We start from the raw sequence: 17,201 nt of genomic DNA on the forward strand, positions 1-17,201 counted from the left end.
GGTGCTCTGAATAGAGACTACAGGGGGCAAATTTTGTCATGGTAGTGAAAGGTCCATGCATTCTGGTGAACACAACAGCTTCTCCCATTCCGGCACCAGCCTCTGGGTACCAACAGAATAGTGTCAGCTACACCTAAAACTAACCAGCCTATGATTTCAGAACAGGATATGAAAAATCATCAGCCAGGAGAGGACATGTTAGCATTGTCCTTGGGCCTTTGTTTTGTGGGGGAAGGGCACAGAATTACCAATGCCACCTTGAGATGCTCTCTCTCTGCTGTGCAAAGGCAGAAAGCGACAGCATTTCAGTATTTTGGAGCAGAGGTAAAGGCAGCAGCAGGCTGGCAAATTCAGCCAGAGGCAAGCCAGAAGACCCTTTACATCGCATGATAAAGGGGGAAAGAAGGAAAATCAGAAAGACCCACTTTGGGGAAACAAGTGGGAAGACAGGAACCAGCTTTACAACAACAACAAAAACAGGACTGGAAATCATGGCAGGGGAAACCAGATAAAGAAAAAATATAGGGCAATGAAGGAGAAGAAACAAAAAGTGGAAAGAATGGGGAGAAAACAAAGCTAAAAAAGATGGGGAAGGGAAGAGATAAAATAGAGGGAGGCAAATAAGCATAAAAAATGTTGCAAGGGATCAGATTTTAAAACTGAGGCTAACAAGGTGTGTGAGAGAGTGTGATAACGGCAAGTATTAGAAAAGGGTGTTGGGACAAGTGTTACAAAAAGACAGAAAGGGATGGGTGTGGCAGGAACACATCTTGTCCCAGATGCTGTATATCCTGGGTTACAATCCTGCTCCCAAGTGCTTCATGTTTTAATTTTACACTAGTTCCAGGAGATGTGTGATTATAGGAGCACAGCCTAAAAAGGGGGGGGGGGGTGATCTCCCTGAACATTTCAGAATTTCACTGTCTTGTGAGACCACCCTATGGCTCTTGGGCAGCTCCTTTCAGCTAAAAGCGCAAATTCTTCGTGCTGGCATTCCCCATGGAAGCTGATCAAGCTGTACAGAAACGTCTTTGGCGTGGACTCAGTCTCAGCCCCAGTGGAGTTCTGTTTTGTTGGTGATTTACACGCTATAGTGCTGCACAGCTGCTCCTTATGGGAAACAATCCCTGTCTGAATTGTCTCAGTCCCTGCCATGTTTATATGAAGCAGGTGTTTGGTAGATTCCAAGTGCTACAGTTAGCTTTTTTTCTGGCAAGACTGCAGAGCAGAATCTTGCTCGTTTCTATAGCATCTGCACTTACACTTGTGAGGATGACAATTGCAAGGGCTATCAATCCTCATACTTCAGGGCGTACTGCAGTGCAACTGAACTCAGTTCTCTTCACTGCTGCTCAGGACCAGCATTTACTGAGGCATACAGAAGGATGGATGGGAGAGGGATAGCTCAGTGGTTTGAGCATTAGCCTGCTAAACCCAGGGTTGTGAGTTCAATCCCTGAGGGGGCCATTTAGGGATCTGGGGCAAAAATTGGGGACTCATCCTGCTTTGACCAGGGGGCTGGACTAGATGACCTGCTGAGGTCCCTTCCAACCCTGAGATTCTATGATTAAAAAGATTCTTCATTGTTGCTTCCAACCTTTGTGTTACTGGCTCTCGTGCTGCTGCTCAGATGAAGAAAATAAGGTGGCCTAAACTCACTGAACAGGATTATAGTATTTGGAACTGGAAGCCAAATGCAATTGAAATGGACTCTTATGTAAAAAGATGCTTATTCTAACAAATGACAGCCAAAGCTTATCAAGTAAGGAGAGTTATGTGCGCACACAGCCCAATCAGGAACAGACCTATAGAACATTTGTTGCATTGTTTTTAATCTTTGTGAGACTTAATGATATTGGACACATCCATTTGTAATGACTACTTATTTGTATTATGGCAGCACGTGGTTGTTCTAGATGCTGTACACCTTGCAGTCAGATTGTCAAAAGCCCTGAATACCCACTGTGCTGAGCTCTTTTGGTCAGTAGTAAGAGCTGGGCCCTGCCACCGCGAGTTTACAAACTAAATAGACAAAAGCTGATAGTATTACCTTGATTTTATGGAAGATGCGGGGACTCAGGCGCAGATGAAGAGGAGTTAGGTGCCTAAATACCTGTGAGGGTCTAGGTCCAAGTGACTTACAGAGGAACTCTGTGCCAGAGCCAGGCATTGAACTCTTATCTCCTAAATCCTCATCCAGTGCACACACACCCCCCCCGACCAGAGAAGCTCTGTCGTCCCCCCGCCATGTCCCCTGGACCGCAGTGGGGACTGAGAGCTCCCCCAGCCCTGAGACCATGCAGGGAGCAAGAGCTACTCTGGTTCCAGGGTCGCAGCTGGGGTCGGGGCACTCGGGCTTGCCTTGCCCCACCCAGTGCTTCTTCCGGGCCTCTGGGCTTCTGCCATGTGGCAGTGGATTTTTTCCAGGGTCCCCCAATTGACCGGGGCCCCTGCGCACGGGCCCCGTCAGCCCAGTGGCTAATCCGCCACTACCTGAACTCCTGCTCGCCCAACACACCGCTGCAAGAGAGGGGCCCGGACTAGAAGTGTAAGGGAGAGTGCTCACTTAGGGACAGGGTAGATCTATCTGTAAGAGTGTGTTGTACCAATAAAATAAAAACCAGCAGGATCTTATTAAAGGGAAAAAGGCAAAATACCACATTTATTGTGAATACAGAAAGAATCATAGAAAGCAGTTAGTTCTAGTTATAACATTCCATTCAATCTCATATTTATTCACACATTCATTCATACACACACACACACACACACACACACAGGTTCTGCAAGGTTGTTATCATAGTTACCAGCCTTAGAGTTGCTCATGCCAAGCCACTGGCCAGGTGGCCTGGACATGAGGAGGGAGCAGGGCCTTGTCAGATGCTCATCTGATGCTCCTGGAAGTTGGTTTGCAGAATCAGACCCCCCAAAGTTCTCACTTTTTAGAGTCTATTTTTATAGGAATTTCTTCCTATGCCAGTCTATGGGAATTGCTTCATCATGCTGTTGCTGAATCAATCAGCAGATAGCACATTCCTGACGGCTCCAAGATGTTATCTTGTTCTTTGGTTCTCCCATTCTTGAGGCTGTTGGGTGGATTCCAGTCTGCCCTCCGGGGGGTCCTCTGGTTATTTCCACTTGACGCCTTCTTCAGCCGATGGACACTGGATTCTTAGGCTGGCACCTCCCTGATCATTCAGTTATTATCCACACCAAGCATCCATCCACATACATCCTCTATCTCTATTTTAATCACAATTGTTAATACAACAAAAGGGTGGGGAGTCTCTGGGTGTTGTTTCTGTTGTTAGAGTATTGCTTTGAGTCTCTCTCTCTGTGAATTGCTTTGAGAACAGACTCTGTCTTAGAAAGTACTAACACAATTAGCAGCTTGCAAGTTTCACACATAGAGGGAGAGAAACAGTACCAAAAACCAAGAGACTTCTTAATTAGTAATACCCTGGAATTTAAACTATGGGGAATCAAACTCATTTGTGATTTTAATACAGAACTTCTTTAATATGATCCAACATAATCCCCCTTTTGACACTAAGATTTATAATCGTCAGTGTCACTTTCTACGTAGCCTATTCAAGAGAAAGTACTGTGAGGCAATTTGAGTTTGTGATTCCGATTCATGCCACATACATGATCCTAGTGATGTATCTTTACTACAAGGTTCTGGGGCAACAGGCAAGATGAGGCACACCCACTTTTGAGGAGTCCATTCGGTACAACCTCTAGTGTCGAATAGCTTCCCTCCCTCCCCAGCCCACTGGCTCAAGGTCCAGGGTAGCCAAAAGGATCCCATGTGTAATATGGGGAGTGGGTTAACCTTCAATACCTTTGCCTCCAGGGACTGTTGGTGTGCAATTTTGACAACAATTTCTCCCATTAACAAGTCTGGTTTACAGTACTGGAAACATATTGCATCCATTCATATTGATAAGTGTCAAACAATGATCTCTTTCTTTTTTAACAAATGCATCAAACCCTTAATATTTCCCAATATGACCCAGAACATTTTGTGTTCCAAAGTAGCTAGTGCAGGTATCTGCATTTCAGTGCATCCCATAGCTATGGCTGTGTAGTTTCCTATTTCTAATATTTTTTTTTTTCTTATGGATAAGCCATGTGGTAGTATTAAGCCATTACTAAAGATTCCATCGGCCTTTTAGGTTACCCAGACCAATTTGGACCAAGTCTACATTGGCATGCACTTGTTTTTGTATCAGGCTGTCCTGTAGCTGGGACAGAAAGCTTAATTTATTTTTAAGTTCCTGCAGGTCTTCACTATTTTTTTTTTTTTAAACACACAACAGTGCTAGCAACAAGACAAAACACAAGACAAAACATAGAACACAGAACACAATTTCTATTGTGACAGTAGATTCATGGTATTGGGTTGCTTTTCAGCTGGCATCAGCTTTTCCTGATTTTCTGAAAGACAAAAAGAACATGTTTCTACCCCTTTTGGGGTGGCAGATTATTGCTTAAAATATTTCTTTTACAAATACCCTGGCTGATTGCAGGCAAAACAGAGAAATTGCCCCCATATTTTCCTGTTTTTGTTCTATAGGCAGGCCAGGTTTCAATGGCTTTTATCTTTTAAGGGTTATGGGGAAATTATCCCACTGTTTAGTCATTAAATCCCTGAGTTTTCCTTCTTATACAGCAGACCAAGTTTATAATGTTTTTCCTGCTGTGTTAAGCTTTAAGTTTTATTTACAGGTAGTAACTGAGAAGCATCATTACCATACGACCTTAAAGGATTTTTCCAAAAATCATACACACGATACGTTGTTACAGGGATACTTATTATCATTAAATTTATTAAAATTATCTTGTTATCCCATGCCTTTTATTTAGACAATTTGTTTGCTGACCAGGTATGTCCTTTATCTGCAGCTCCTTTGTGCTGCTAGTTCTTTCCTTCATCATTTAGGTAATTTGCATTTTCACAGAAACTTCCTGCTTTTGGATTTAAAGCCATCAGCAGCTCAGAGAGTCTATCTTAAAAGGACACAATCAACTTTCACCAGAGTTTTGATTACTTTTAACTTCTGCTTCCAAAACACACAGCAATCTGAAAAAGAAAACCCAACCTATTGTGGCTCCCTTTGGAGCCCTAATAGCATTTTAATGAAGTAGCATGGTATGTTTGCATTTCTTTTGCCCCTTCTACAATATACCCTGCACATGTTCTGGGGCAAATGCACATTCCTTCCATAGTTTAACTTCCATAACATTATCCAGATCCATTTTTACATAAGGTGTCACTATTTCTTTTTTTGCTTACAGAGTTTTCATGCACCTTTATCAAAGTGACAGTCTGATTACTCAGAGCCATTTTAAGACTCAGTGTTTCTAACATTGCTTCTTTTTGTTTTGTGCACCTCACCCCTGCTGTTGCTTCAGAGAGGCACTGTCTTTTTTTAATTTTTTTTTTTTACTATAACTCTCATCTGCTATTTTGTTACAAAAACAAACAAACAAAAAGAATCCAAAAAAAAATTTTTTTTTTTATATTCTCCTGATTTTGACTGCCCTGCTGCAGCAACAACTTAAAAACATTTTAAATTTTGTAAAGCATTGAGTTACCTTTTAAGGGTTCGCAAAAAGAAAAGGAGTACTTGTGGCACCTTAGAGACTAACCAATTTATTTGAGCATGAGCTTTCGTGAGCCACAGCTCACTTCATCAGATGTTTACCGTGGAAACTGCAGCAGACTTTATATACACACAGAAATCATGAAACAATACCTCCTCCCACCCCACTGTCCTGCTGGTAATAGCTTATCTAAAGTGATCAACAGGTGGGCCATTTCCAGCACAAATCCAGGTTTTCTCACCCTCCACCCCCCCACACAAATTCACTCTCCTGCTGGTGCTAGCCCATCCAAAGTGACAACTCTTTACATAATCAAGTCGGGCTATTTCCTGCATAGATCAAGGTTTTCTCACATCCCCCCCACCCCCATACACACACAAACTCACTCTCCTGCTGGTAATAGCTCATCTAAACTGACCACTCTCCAGATTTAAATCTAAGTTAAACCAGAACATCTGGGGGGGGGGGGGGGGGTAGGAAAAAACAAGAGGAAACAGGCTACCTTGCATAATGACTTAGCCACTCCCAGTCTCTATTTAAGCCTAAATTAATAGTATCCAATTTGCAAATGAATTCCAATTCAGCAGTTTCTCGCTGGAGTCTGGATTTGAAGTTTTTTTGTTTTAAGATAGCGACCTTCATGTCTGTGATTGCGTGACCAGAGAGATTGAAGTGTTCTCCGACTGGTTTATGAATGTTATAATTCTTGACATCTGATTTGTGTCCATTTATTCTTTTACGTAGAGACTGTCCAGTTTGAGCAATGTACATGGCAGAGGGGCATTGCTGGCACATGATGGCATATATCACATTGGTGGATGTGCAGGTGAACGAGCCTCTGATAGTGTGGCTGATGTTATTAGGCCCTGTGATGGTGTCCCCTGAATAGATATGTGGGCACAATTGGCAACGGGCTTTGTTGCAAGGATAAGTTCCTGGGTTAGTGGTTCTGTTGTGTGGTATGTGGTTGTTGGTGAGTATTTGCTTCAGGTTGCGGGGCTGTCTGTAGGCAAGGACTGGCCTGTCTCCCAAGACTTGTGAGAGTGTTGGGTCATCCTTTAGGATAGGTTGTAGATCCTTAATAATGCGTTGGAGGGGTTTTAGTTGGGGGCTGAAGGTGACCGCTAGTGGCGTTCTGTTATTTTCTTTGTTAGGCCTGTCCTGTAGTAGGTAACTTCTGGGAACTCTTCTGGCTCTATCAATCTGTTTCTTTACTTCTGCAGGTGGGTATTGTAGTTGTAAGAAAGCTTGACAGAGATCTTGTAGGTGTTTGTCTCTGTCTGAGGGGTTGGAGCAAATGCGGTTGTATCGCAGAGCTTGGCTGTAGACGATGGATCGTGTGGTGTGGTCAGGGTGAAAGCTGGAGGCATGCAGGTAGGAATAGCGGTCAGTAGGTTTCCGGTATAGGGTGGTGTTTATGTGGCCATTGTTTATTAGCACTGTAGTGTCCAGGAAGTGGATCTCTTGTGTGGACTGGACCAGGCTGAGGTTGGTGGTGGGATGGAAATTGTTGAAATCATGGTGGAATTCCTCAAGGGCTTCTTTTCCATGGGTCCAGATGATGAAGATGTCATCAATATAGCGCAAGTAGAGTAGGGGCTTTAGGGGACGAGAGAAATGTGAGAAAACCTTGATCTATGCAGGAAATAGCCCGACTTGATTATGTAAAGAGTTGTCACTTTGGATGGGCTAGCACCAGCAGGAGAGTGAATTTGTGTGGGGGGGTGGAGGGTGAGAAAACCTGGATTTGTGCTGGAAATGGCCCACCTGTTGATCACTTTAGATAAGCTATTACCAGCAGGACAGTGGGGTGGGAGGAGGTATTGTTTCATGATTTCTGTGTGTATATAAAGTCTGCTGCAGTTTCCACGGTAAACATCTGATGAAGTGAGCTGTGGCTCACGAAAGCTCATGCTCAAATAAATTGGTTAGTCTCTAAGGTGCCACAAGTACTCCTTTTCTTTTTGCGAATACAGACTAACACGGCTGTTCCTCTGAAACCTTTTAAGGGTTAAATGCCAAATCCCAAAGCCAAACAACACTAATTACCTGTGTCTAGCAAAAAGGTCTGTCAGTTTTGCAACTTTGAATTAAAGAGTCAAATGGATTTTTAGTGGCATTATTTAAAACAAAAACAAAACTAACTGGTCCTTAGAACTTTACATATTTACACACACACAGACAGATACATACACGTTTAACTGCTTAATTCCCTCCAGCCTCTGCAGAGTTAACTTTTTCACTCTTTTTGTATTCCTGGAGTGCCTCTTTCACTATTTTCAGCTGGCTTTGGGTATTTGTAGCCAGCACCTTCCAATTGTCTGCTCCCTTTTCCGTTTGTGCCTTTTCCTCTTTACATGAAGACAAGCGGAGGGAAGAATCCTTACATGCCTCCCACAACAACCAAATTGCTGCTGCATCTCTTTTGGCAGCACTAGAAGGTTTGTATATGAGGATATACTGAGCCAATCTATCCTCTAGGTCCGAAATAGTGCAGACATCAGCTAGGGCTTGTTTAGTCCAAGGACTGTGCCCACATTTTTGAAGGATTTGTTTAAAAGGTGTAATTTCTTTAACAAAAGGTGAGGATGGAGTTCCTTCTGACTCCATTCCTCCCTCTGGTACTGGCTTACCCTGTTTTCTTTTAAACATCTTAACATGGATATTTCAATCTCTTTGTCACTGCTGGTATTACTTAGCAAGTGTCACAGTCTAGATTCTGAAATCATAGCTTAATCTATGCGTTTTTCCCCTGCTACCTTCCCGGAGGCCAGCAGGTCCCCTGCTACCTTCCCAGAGGCCAGCAGGTCCAGTTAACCTATTTCTCCCTGCTACCTTCTCGGAGGCCAGCAGGTCTGGTTAACCAATTTCTCCCTGCTACCTTCTCGGAGGCCAGCAGGTCTGGTTAACCTATTTCTCCCTGCTACCTTCTCGGAGGCCAGCAGGTCCGGTTTACCTGTTCTTCCCTGCTACCTTCTCGGAGGCCAGCAGGTCCCCTGCTACCTTCCCAGAGGCCAGCAGGTCCAGTTAATCTATTTCTCCCTGCTACCTTCTTGGAGGCCAGCAGGTCTGGTTAAATCTGTTTTTCCTGCTACCTTCTCGGAGGCCAGCAGGTCCCCTGCTACCTTCTCGGAGGCCAGCAGGTCTGGTTAACCTAATAGAAATGCCTAGCTCACTAGAGCTGGCGGTGTGCACACCAATATTTACAATAACTGAGGTTTTTTACCAATATTCCCCCTTTCGCAATTCTCCACCAAAATGTTGTACCAATAAAATAAAAACCAGCAGGATCTTATTAAAGGGAAAAAGGCAAAATACCACATTTATTGTGAATACAGAAAGAATCATAGAAAGCAGTTAGTTCTAGTTATAACATTCCATTCAATCTCATATTTATTCACACATTCATTCATACACACACACACACACACACACACACAGGTTCTGCAAGGTTGTTATCATAGTTACCAGCCTTAGAGTTGCTCATGCCAAGCCACTGGCCAGGTGGCCTGGACATGAGGAGGGAGCAGGGCCTTGTCAGATGCTCATCTGATGCTCCTGGAAGTTGGTTTGCAGAATCAGACCCCCCAAAGTTCTCACTTTTTAGAGTCTATTTTTATAGGAATTTCTTCCTATGCCAGTCTATGGGAATTGCTTCATCATGCTGTTGCTGAATCAATCAGCAGATAGCACATTCCTGACGGCTCCAAGATGTTATCTTGTTCTTTGGTTCTCCCATTCTTGAGGCTGTTGGGTGGATTCCAGTCTGCCCTCCGGGGGGGTCCTCTGGTTATTTCCACTTGACGCCTTCTTCAGCCGATGGACACTGGATTCTTAGGCTGGCACCTCCCTGATCATTCAGTTATTATCCACACCAAGCATCCATCCACATACATCCTCTATCTCTATTTTAATCACAATTGTTAATACAACAAAAGGGTGGGGAGTCTCTGGGTGTTGTTTCTGTTGTTAGAGTATTGCTTTGAGTCTCTCTCTCTGTGAATTGCTTTGAGAACAGACTCTGTCTTAGAAAGTACTAACACAATTAGCAGCTTGCAAGTTTCACACATAGAGGGAGAGAAACAGTACCAAAAACCAAGAGACTTCTTAATTAGTAATACCCTGGAATTTAAACTATGGGGAATCAAACTCATTTGTGATTTTAATACAGAACTTCTTTAATATGATCCAACAAGTGTTGGCACAGGTGGTGGGTATAATAGGCCATGGGAGGCTCAGCCTCCCCTTGCACTGCCGTGGCCGCTGGATCCCCGGTTGCAGAGTTTTGGGGGGAAGTTTTTGATTTATTATGCCCCATGCCGGTGCTGGAGTGGCTGAGGAGGCAGTATGTGCTATTCAGCTTCAGCCCCTGGACTCAAGGGAGATTGCTGATGAACCCAGGAAGCTGAGTTGCACATACTACCTCTTCAGCCGCCCCAGAGCCTGCATGGGGCATAGCAAAGCTTCTCCCGGAGGAGTGTCTGAGAGATACACGCTATTGTCCAGGTGACTTGGGATCTGCAGAGGGGATGCATGGCCCGGCTGCAGGTGGCCTGGGACTCCGGCCCGGGGGTCTCGGGGCTTCGGCCTGCAGGGAGCTCCTCCAGCCAAAGGGAGGGAAGGGGGCTCGGGTCGTGGGGGAATGGGCGGAAGGGGCAGAGCCGGTGCTAGCCTCCCCGAAGGGGGGCTCCACCCACCACCCATGAGTGTTGGTTAGGGTTATGTTGCAGCTTGCTGTTAGAAGTTGCAGCCATTAGCTCTTCCCTTGCAGCACTAAGAGCTTAAGCTACATTAACCTGTTGCACTTCCTATTGTATGTTGTTAGGATAAATTTTAAGTAAATTTGCATTGGTTTTATTTTGGGCGTTTATTGTCTGCATAAGAGCCATTATTTATATTTGTGTTCCTGGAGGCAATGGAGGTACACCCACCAATGTATACAGTGCCTGGCCCTGTGCGGCACCACCACCTATAAATATTCATAAGAGTAATAGGAATACTGCAGAGGGGTGACTAGAGGATACCCATCTAATTCCCCCTCGCAGCTGTGGTCCCAAGGTTCTCCGTTATCCTTAATGACATAAGGTTTCCAAGCAGCATGTGAGAGTTGCCGTCTACTGTGTAACCTGGGAAGAAAATGGGGGGTTACAAAACTTATCAACTAAATAGAAAAAAACAACAAAGAAATCCCAGGTTTACCAATGGGGAAAATTCCCACTTAATTTTTTTCTCCTAAGATAGATAATTCTTAAGGGATGATGGTTGAGTCTTTGAATCCAGACAGGAAATAGTCTGCTGTGAGGAGTATGTGCTTCTCTGCACTGGGATGTGGAGAAAAGAAAGGGTTACAAAAATCAAATTGAAGAAGACATTATAAAGGCCTCCATAGATAAAAAAGTTATGACCATGGCCCTACATAGTAAAAGATGTCTGTAAGTTGCCAGCTGTACAGTTAAAGAGGGATATGGTGTATGTGGGGACACATCTGTTTACATTCACAAATATCCTAGCATGTTCATAGACAAGGTCAGGACCAACTTGCACCGCTGATGCCTCTTCCTCCGTCCTCCATTTAAAAAAAAAAAAAACATTCAACTACCCGAGGCAGTAAAAAATCAAATAAAATGGCAGGGTTTGTGCTCCAGAGAGGCCTAGGGCAGGCGTTCTCAACCTTTTTCTTTCTGAGGTTCCCCCTCACCAACATACTATAAAAACTCCAGGGCCCAGTGGGAGGGGGGGTCAGGGCTCCTGGCTCAGCTACCAGGTGCGTGTGTGGGGACGGCTTTTGCACTGTGAGGCTCAGTGCCACGGAGCCCTGGTTGAGAACCAATGGAGTAGGGCCTTCCAGAATATTTCCCAACTGTAAACATTGACAAAAAGCATTGGCGGCAGGTATAATAGGCCAGGTAAGGCAAAGCCTTCCAGAGGCAACTGCCCCCATAGGATATGGTGGCTGGGCTGGGTGAGCTGGGGCTCCTCTGGTCACGGGGAGCACTCAGGGCTCCTCCTGTTATCGGGGGGGGAGACAGGTTTCAGGGCTGTGAGGGGCGGGGCCAGCAGGCAGAAGGGGCGGGGCCGGCAGGCTAGCCTCCCACTAGTGGAGGTTCCGCCCGCTGCCCATGACAAAAGGACACATTTAAATGGGTGATAAATATCAGTCAAATATAATTTAAAATAGAATGAGAGAAGAAGATAATCGTATACAGTCTGTGGCTACAGGAGTTATGTTAATATATAAAAGTTCATGAACCATCCTGAAGTCAAACAAATAAGATGTCTTACATTGGTGCTAAACAAATGCCCCTCCACTCCTCCAAAACCTGCTGTAAAACAGTAACATTTCAACATGAATATTTAAATATGAGAACTGTTCTGTGATCCTAAGTAAATCAGCAACTGTTTATTTGCTCAAGGTGATTACCACTGGGATGAAAGTTAATAGCAACACTATAGCTGTGAATTGGCAGTGTATTAGCAATCAAAGGACAGTCATTATTATTATTATTATTCATTGCTGCTCAAGTGCTCAGAGGTTAGTTTGTTTGCAGCTTTTGTGAATAAAAAGCTCATTTTCCATTAAGCCAGTCTGCAGTGGAAGGAATTTATTCAAATAATTCTCTGCCTCCAACAGTACGAGGGAAAATTGTTATGATTAGTTATAAGTAAGTAAATAACTAAAAACATCTTTTTCCCAAAAAAAAAAGAGTTAGGGGAGGGGGTTTTTATTTTTTCTTTTAGAAATACTTACTCACTGTTCCAAGTAGTTTTTATAGAAGGTTAATAAATTATTAAGATTGTTAAGCATGTTACACATGTGAATAATGTTATAGACTATTCTAAGCATGTCATTTAAAAGCATTATAGATTGTCGTAAGCCACAGTTATAAACAGCATGTTGATTGGTGGAAGTCAATTATTTATTAAAAATCTAACTCTGTAGGAACTATGTATTAAAGTTTCATTGATATAAATTGTGACCCATCATTCTTTCAACATCTTCATATTCTGGGTGTAGTACCATGCAATCACAGAGAGCTCACTGCAGGATCAGGACATTAGTCTCAGCTTTGATCTACACTACAGAATTACTTCAGTATAACTTCGTCGCTCAGGCATGTAAATAATCCACACACCCGAGCAACGTAGTTATACCAACCTAAGCGCTGGTGTAGACAGCACTACATCAGTGGGACAACTTCTCCCACCGACATAGGTACCGTGTCTCATGGCGGTGGAGTTATTAAGCCAACGGGAGCGATCTCTCCCATTGGCTTAGAGTGCCTTCACCAGAAGGGCTACAGCAGTGCAGCAATGCAAGTTTCTAATGTAGACCTGCCCTCAGTCTTCATCGGCAGCCTGTCAAGCCATCAGTGTTCTGTCTTGACATCCGTTATTCTGGTTTTCAATTACCCATTCTAAACATTTTCTGTGGTTTATTTTCTCTTTGTTACCAGTGATTTGGATAAGTTTTAAACTACACTGGAGGGTGTCTTTAAGAAGCACTATTAAACTTTTATTCGTTGATCCTTTGGCTAAATCCCTTGTCTTTTATTCTTTTCTGTTTTCTCCCCCTCCTGTTAGGGTGAATGTTCTCAGAAGTGCTACGACATCTTTGTGTTGGAGACAGTTTGCGTGGCTTGGTTTTCCTTTGAGTTCCTCCTGCGCTCCATTCAGGCAGAAAGCAAGTGTGCCTTCCTGAAGACCCCCCTCAACATCATCGACATCTTAGCCATCTTGCCTTTCTACATCTCTCTGATAGTGGATATGGTCTCTGCCAAAAACAGCAACAGGAAGCCTGGCAGTGGAGCAGGAAACAAATACTTGGAGCGAGTGGGCCTGGTTCTACGCTTCTTGCGGGCTCTCCGAATCCTGTATGTCATGAGACTGGCACGCCATTCGCTGGGACTGCAGACACTGGGACTCACAGTGCGCCGCTGCACCAGGGAATTTGGACTCCTCCTCCTCTTCCTTTGTGTTGCCATGGCGCTCTTTTCTCCACTGGTTTATTTGGCAGAGAGTGAACTGGGAGCCAAGCAAGAATTCACTAGTGTTCCCACCAGCTATTGGTGGGCTGTTATCTCCATGACAACTGTAGGCTATGGAGACATGGTTCCTCGGAGCATCCCAGGACAGGTAGTAGCCCTGAGCAGTATCTTGAGTGGTATTTTGCTGATGGCTTTTCCGGTCACTTCCATCTTTCACACTTTTTCCCGCTCCTACACAGAGCTAAAGGAACAGCAGCAGAGAGCTGCAAGCAGACAGTTGCACCAGCTAGAGGAAGCCCCAAATGCTGACAGTTCTCAGGGAGTGGGTACCTCCTCCCCACTAGACGCAGATGGGGCGTGGCGTCAGCCAGCAATGAACCAGGAAGACAAGAGGAGATGTTGATTGCAAACAACTAAAAGATTTAGCCAGCAAATGAGAGTTCCAGATCTGAAACAAAACCCTATGGAACTAACATAAATCTGGGTATTTTAACAGTGAGACCAGTACAAGAGACTGTCCTTCTTGAGTAACTTTTATCTTAAGAGAGCACCCTAAAGTGTGTCTAAAAACAACGTGGGAGTACAGTTCTGCTCCCTCTTTCGTAGAAGGCCACTTTAATTAAGCAACTGATTTTGGATAGCCCCCAAGGAGCAGTTGCTTAAGCCAGGTTTCCACTGTGTCTGCTAACAAGAAAAAATAAATTTGGAGAGAGAATTCATCCTAAGGGCCCATTACCGGGAGAAAGAAGGGTGCCATTTACTGTACATAAGCTTCCTGGTGGCCCTACTCTGTGCTGAGAATGTCCCCAAACCCTTATTCCCTATGCACAATGGATGCAATCTACATGGCACCCCTATGGGGTGTACATCTCAAAATGTAAAGGGGAAAGTTGAAAGATGGGGGAGAGAGGCCTGCCTTGGCCAGCAGAAGGGCAAATTTATCCCTATTCCCTTGTCTTTTAATAAATAGTGATTTTATTTATTTATTTATTTATTAAATTGGGACCCATCGTCTGGGCTACCTGCTGACTTGCGCTCTCGCTCTTTATGCATTATTTAGTAAACATGCATATCTACAACTATAGGCTTTGCACTTGAGCCCTGAGGACAGAAATATACATGGACAACCTTGTTAATGACACTGAATGTCAACTTGTTTTCCTTTGCTCACCTTTGCATATTGCTTAAAAAAAAGAGAAAAAAAGCCTCCTCCTTCCTGTGTTTTAAAGACTGTTTAACATTTAAGCAAAAATCAAAACCACCTGCCCTTGTGGTGAGGCAGGATGGGAACCGTTGCAGAGACTCATGTCTATGTAGTTTTCTGCAGTAGTACTTTGAAGACTGCAGCTCTGTACAAAAACCTTGATCCAAATCCATTAAGTCAATGGGAGTCCTTCCATGGACTTTGGGGATCAAGCCCCAAATCAGCAGCTGTCCCACATGTTAGGGTATAATCTTGCATCTCTTCCAAGCTGGGAAGAGATTATCTTTTTAGACCCAGGTTACAAATGTCCTTCCCTCCCTTCCCTCTAGTTTTCATTCCAGAAGAACACTACATTTAAACAAAAAGTCAACCATTTTTTGTTTACTGAATCAAATTTTTCATATCATGAGCATCTGTGAGCTCTCCACCCTATGCTGCTCCTCCTTTGCTGAGCTGCGTAGCTGGTTCAGTTCAGCGTGTAGCGTACCTCTGGATGTATTCCTAATACTGGGTAACATTTAAGAAAAACAACATTGATGGGCACCTCATTCTTTACAGATACAGGAACATTTACACTGCCCTTTTCTGTTCCACCCCTGCGGTCAGGAAATGAACAAATACTGTTATATTACAGATGTTTTTGTTTTTCCCCCCAATGGAGACGAGAATAACCCTACACTAGTAGATGACTGTAGTAAGCTATTCCTCAAAGGAATGGACTGAAAGACCTAAAAGATTGTTTTATTTTAATAAAAACTGGAAGTTTGGTTCCTGTATTGTTGCATTGGCTTTTCTTTTCTTTTGGAGGCAGTGCCATGTGCTCCAGTGTCCCCACAGCTGACAGCAGCCATTTGCTCTTCCTGGCCCATGTTAAACATTGGCCATTATCAGAACAACGGGTCAAGGAATTTGAAAAATCTGTTTAATTTAAAAAACAAGATGAAAATCTGAGCTGTCTTCATGCTGGAAACCGCCAGTGTACCCACTTCCATTCTCAAATAGGTGCCAGCTCTGGGTCTGAGGTTGAGATGGGAAGGGCACCTACCACTCCCATGGACTCTGAGGAGAATTGTGGTCTCAGCCCCACCCAGCAGTGAGCCCTTTTAAAGGGGCCTTATGGACATATAGCACAGTAACATCTTATGGGGAGACTTTCCCTTGCCCCTGCTGATCCTCATATCCAAGCTGTGGAAATAGCATCCCCTCGGTGTGGGACCCACAGAAATACTATGCTGGGGTTTTTTCTATGCATTTAGCTTCATCAAGATTAGCCCCCATCCCTCCAAACAACTTTGGGGTACTAGGGAGGGATGAAGGTTAATAATGGATTAAAATCTATATACTGCCTCTTCCTACAGGAAAAAGAGGAGAAAAAATATTGACCTGTCCCTCTATGAACCACTTCCAGGCCTGCCAACTGCTGCCAGCATCTTCACAGCATTGCTCTTTTCGAGTTATTAAAGAAAACTATCGGCCAGTAGTAAAGCAGCCACCACGCAAACCTTATGGTTTCTGCCCAGAGCTCCACAGTGAATGAGGGCAGAGCTCTGAGTACCAGCTTGCAATGGAGAATTAGAATGAAGCTTCATACTGCCAGAGAATTGCCACATACCGCTACAATTTGATATTTTAAACTGGAGCAGGATTTTCACATGCTAAGTCTATTAAGGCTTGTCTTCAAGGCCCAGCATACTAGCCTGCTAAATGTAAAAGCAAGCTGTACTGTATGGTAATGCATGCAGTATGGAGGTGATGAAGAAGGAGTCAAAGTATTCTTGTCCCAAAACTTAAAATTAAAGCAGCGCACAGATTTTTCAGCTGAACTCAATAGACTAAATCATTTCATAGTATTTACTTTAGTTCATGAACACCATATGCTTTTTATATATATAATCTAAACACTGGACACAGTGATCACACAAACCTTAAGGACTAGTTTACAATGGATTTGTAGATGTTGCTTGAGACAATGAAGGTTATCACTGTGTCTGTTGAAGTCCATGAATCTAGGAGCATTAAATTCTTTCTAAAAAAAAAGAGCACATCATGTTTTTCCTGACAGAATGAAAACAAATATTTGCTCTTGGAGGTTTATCAGATAGTCATTAGTGAAATCCCCTTATGGATCAACAACACAGAAACCTGTATTAACTAGTATGTTGTTTTAGCAGTTTCTAATGAACCCATCACCATAGTATCTAGCAGCCGGGTGATAGGTATTTAAGGACACTGTAATGCTAAGATCAACGGAAATGTAGAAAAAGAATGACTTTGCATGTCTAGCACCTTTCAGCTTAAGGTCACAAAAGTATTATTATTGAGCTATAGTCATTTTTATGTATTGGCTGACCATAACCAGTATCTTATAGTTTCAAAAGCCATGTAATTAAATTACAATGTGC

At 43.6% G+C, this 17,201-nt stretch overlaps 1 protein-coding gene across 3 annotated transcripts in view; it reads left to right on the forward strand.

Annotated features, from left to right (window-relative positions):
* The window catches only part of KCNG2 (potassium voltage-gated channel modifier subfamily G member 2), an 82,701-nt gene extending 67,126 nt beyond the window's left edge, over positions 1-15,575 (forward strand). For all 3 annotated transcript variants that reach the window (XM_075125342.1, XM_075125343.1, XM_048840044.2), the window contains one exon: positions 13,192-15,575. In XM_075125342.1, the coding sequence (XP_074981443.1) occupies positions 13,192-13,998 (807 nt within the window). In that variant the 3' untranslated portion in view covers positions 13,999-15,575. The remainder of the gene's footprint in view (positions 1-13,191) is intronic.
* The last annotated feature ends 1,626 nt before the right edge of the window (positions 15,576-17,201 follow it).

The sequence above is a fragment of the Caretta caretta genome, chromosome 2, assembly GCF_965140235.1.
Source record: "Caretta caretta isolate rCarCar2 chromosome 2, rCarCar1.hap1, whole genome shotgun sequence".
Taxonomy (NCBI): Eukaryota; Metazoa; Chordata; order Testudines; family Cheloniidae; genus Caretta; species Caretta caretta.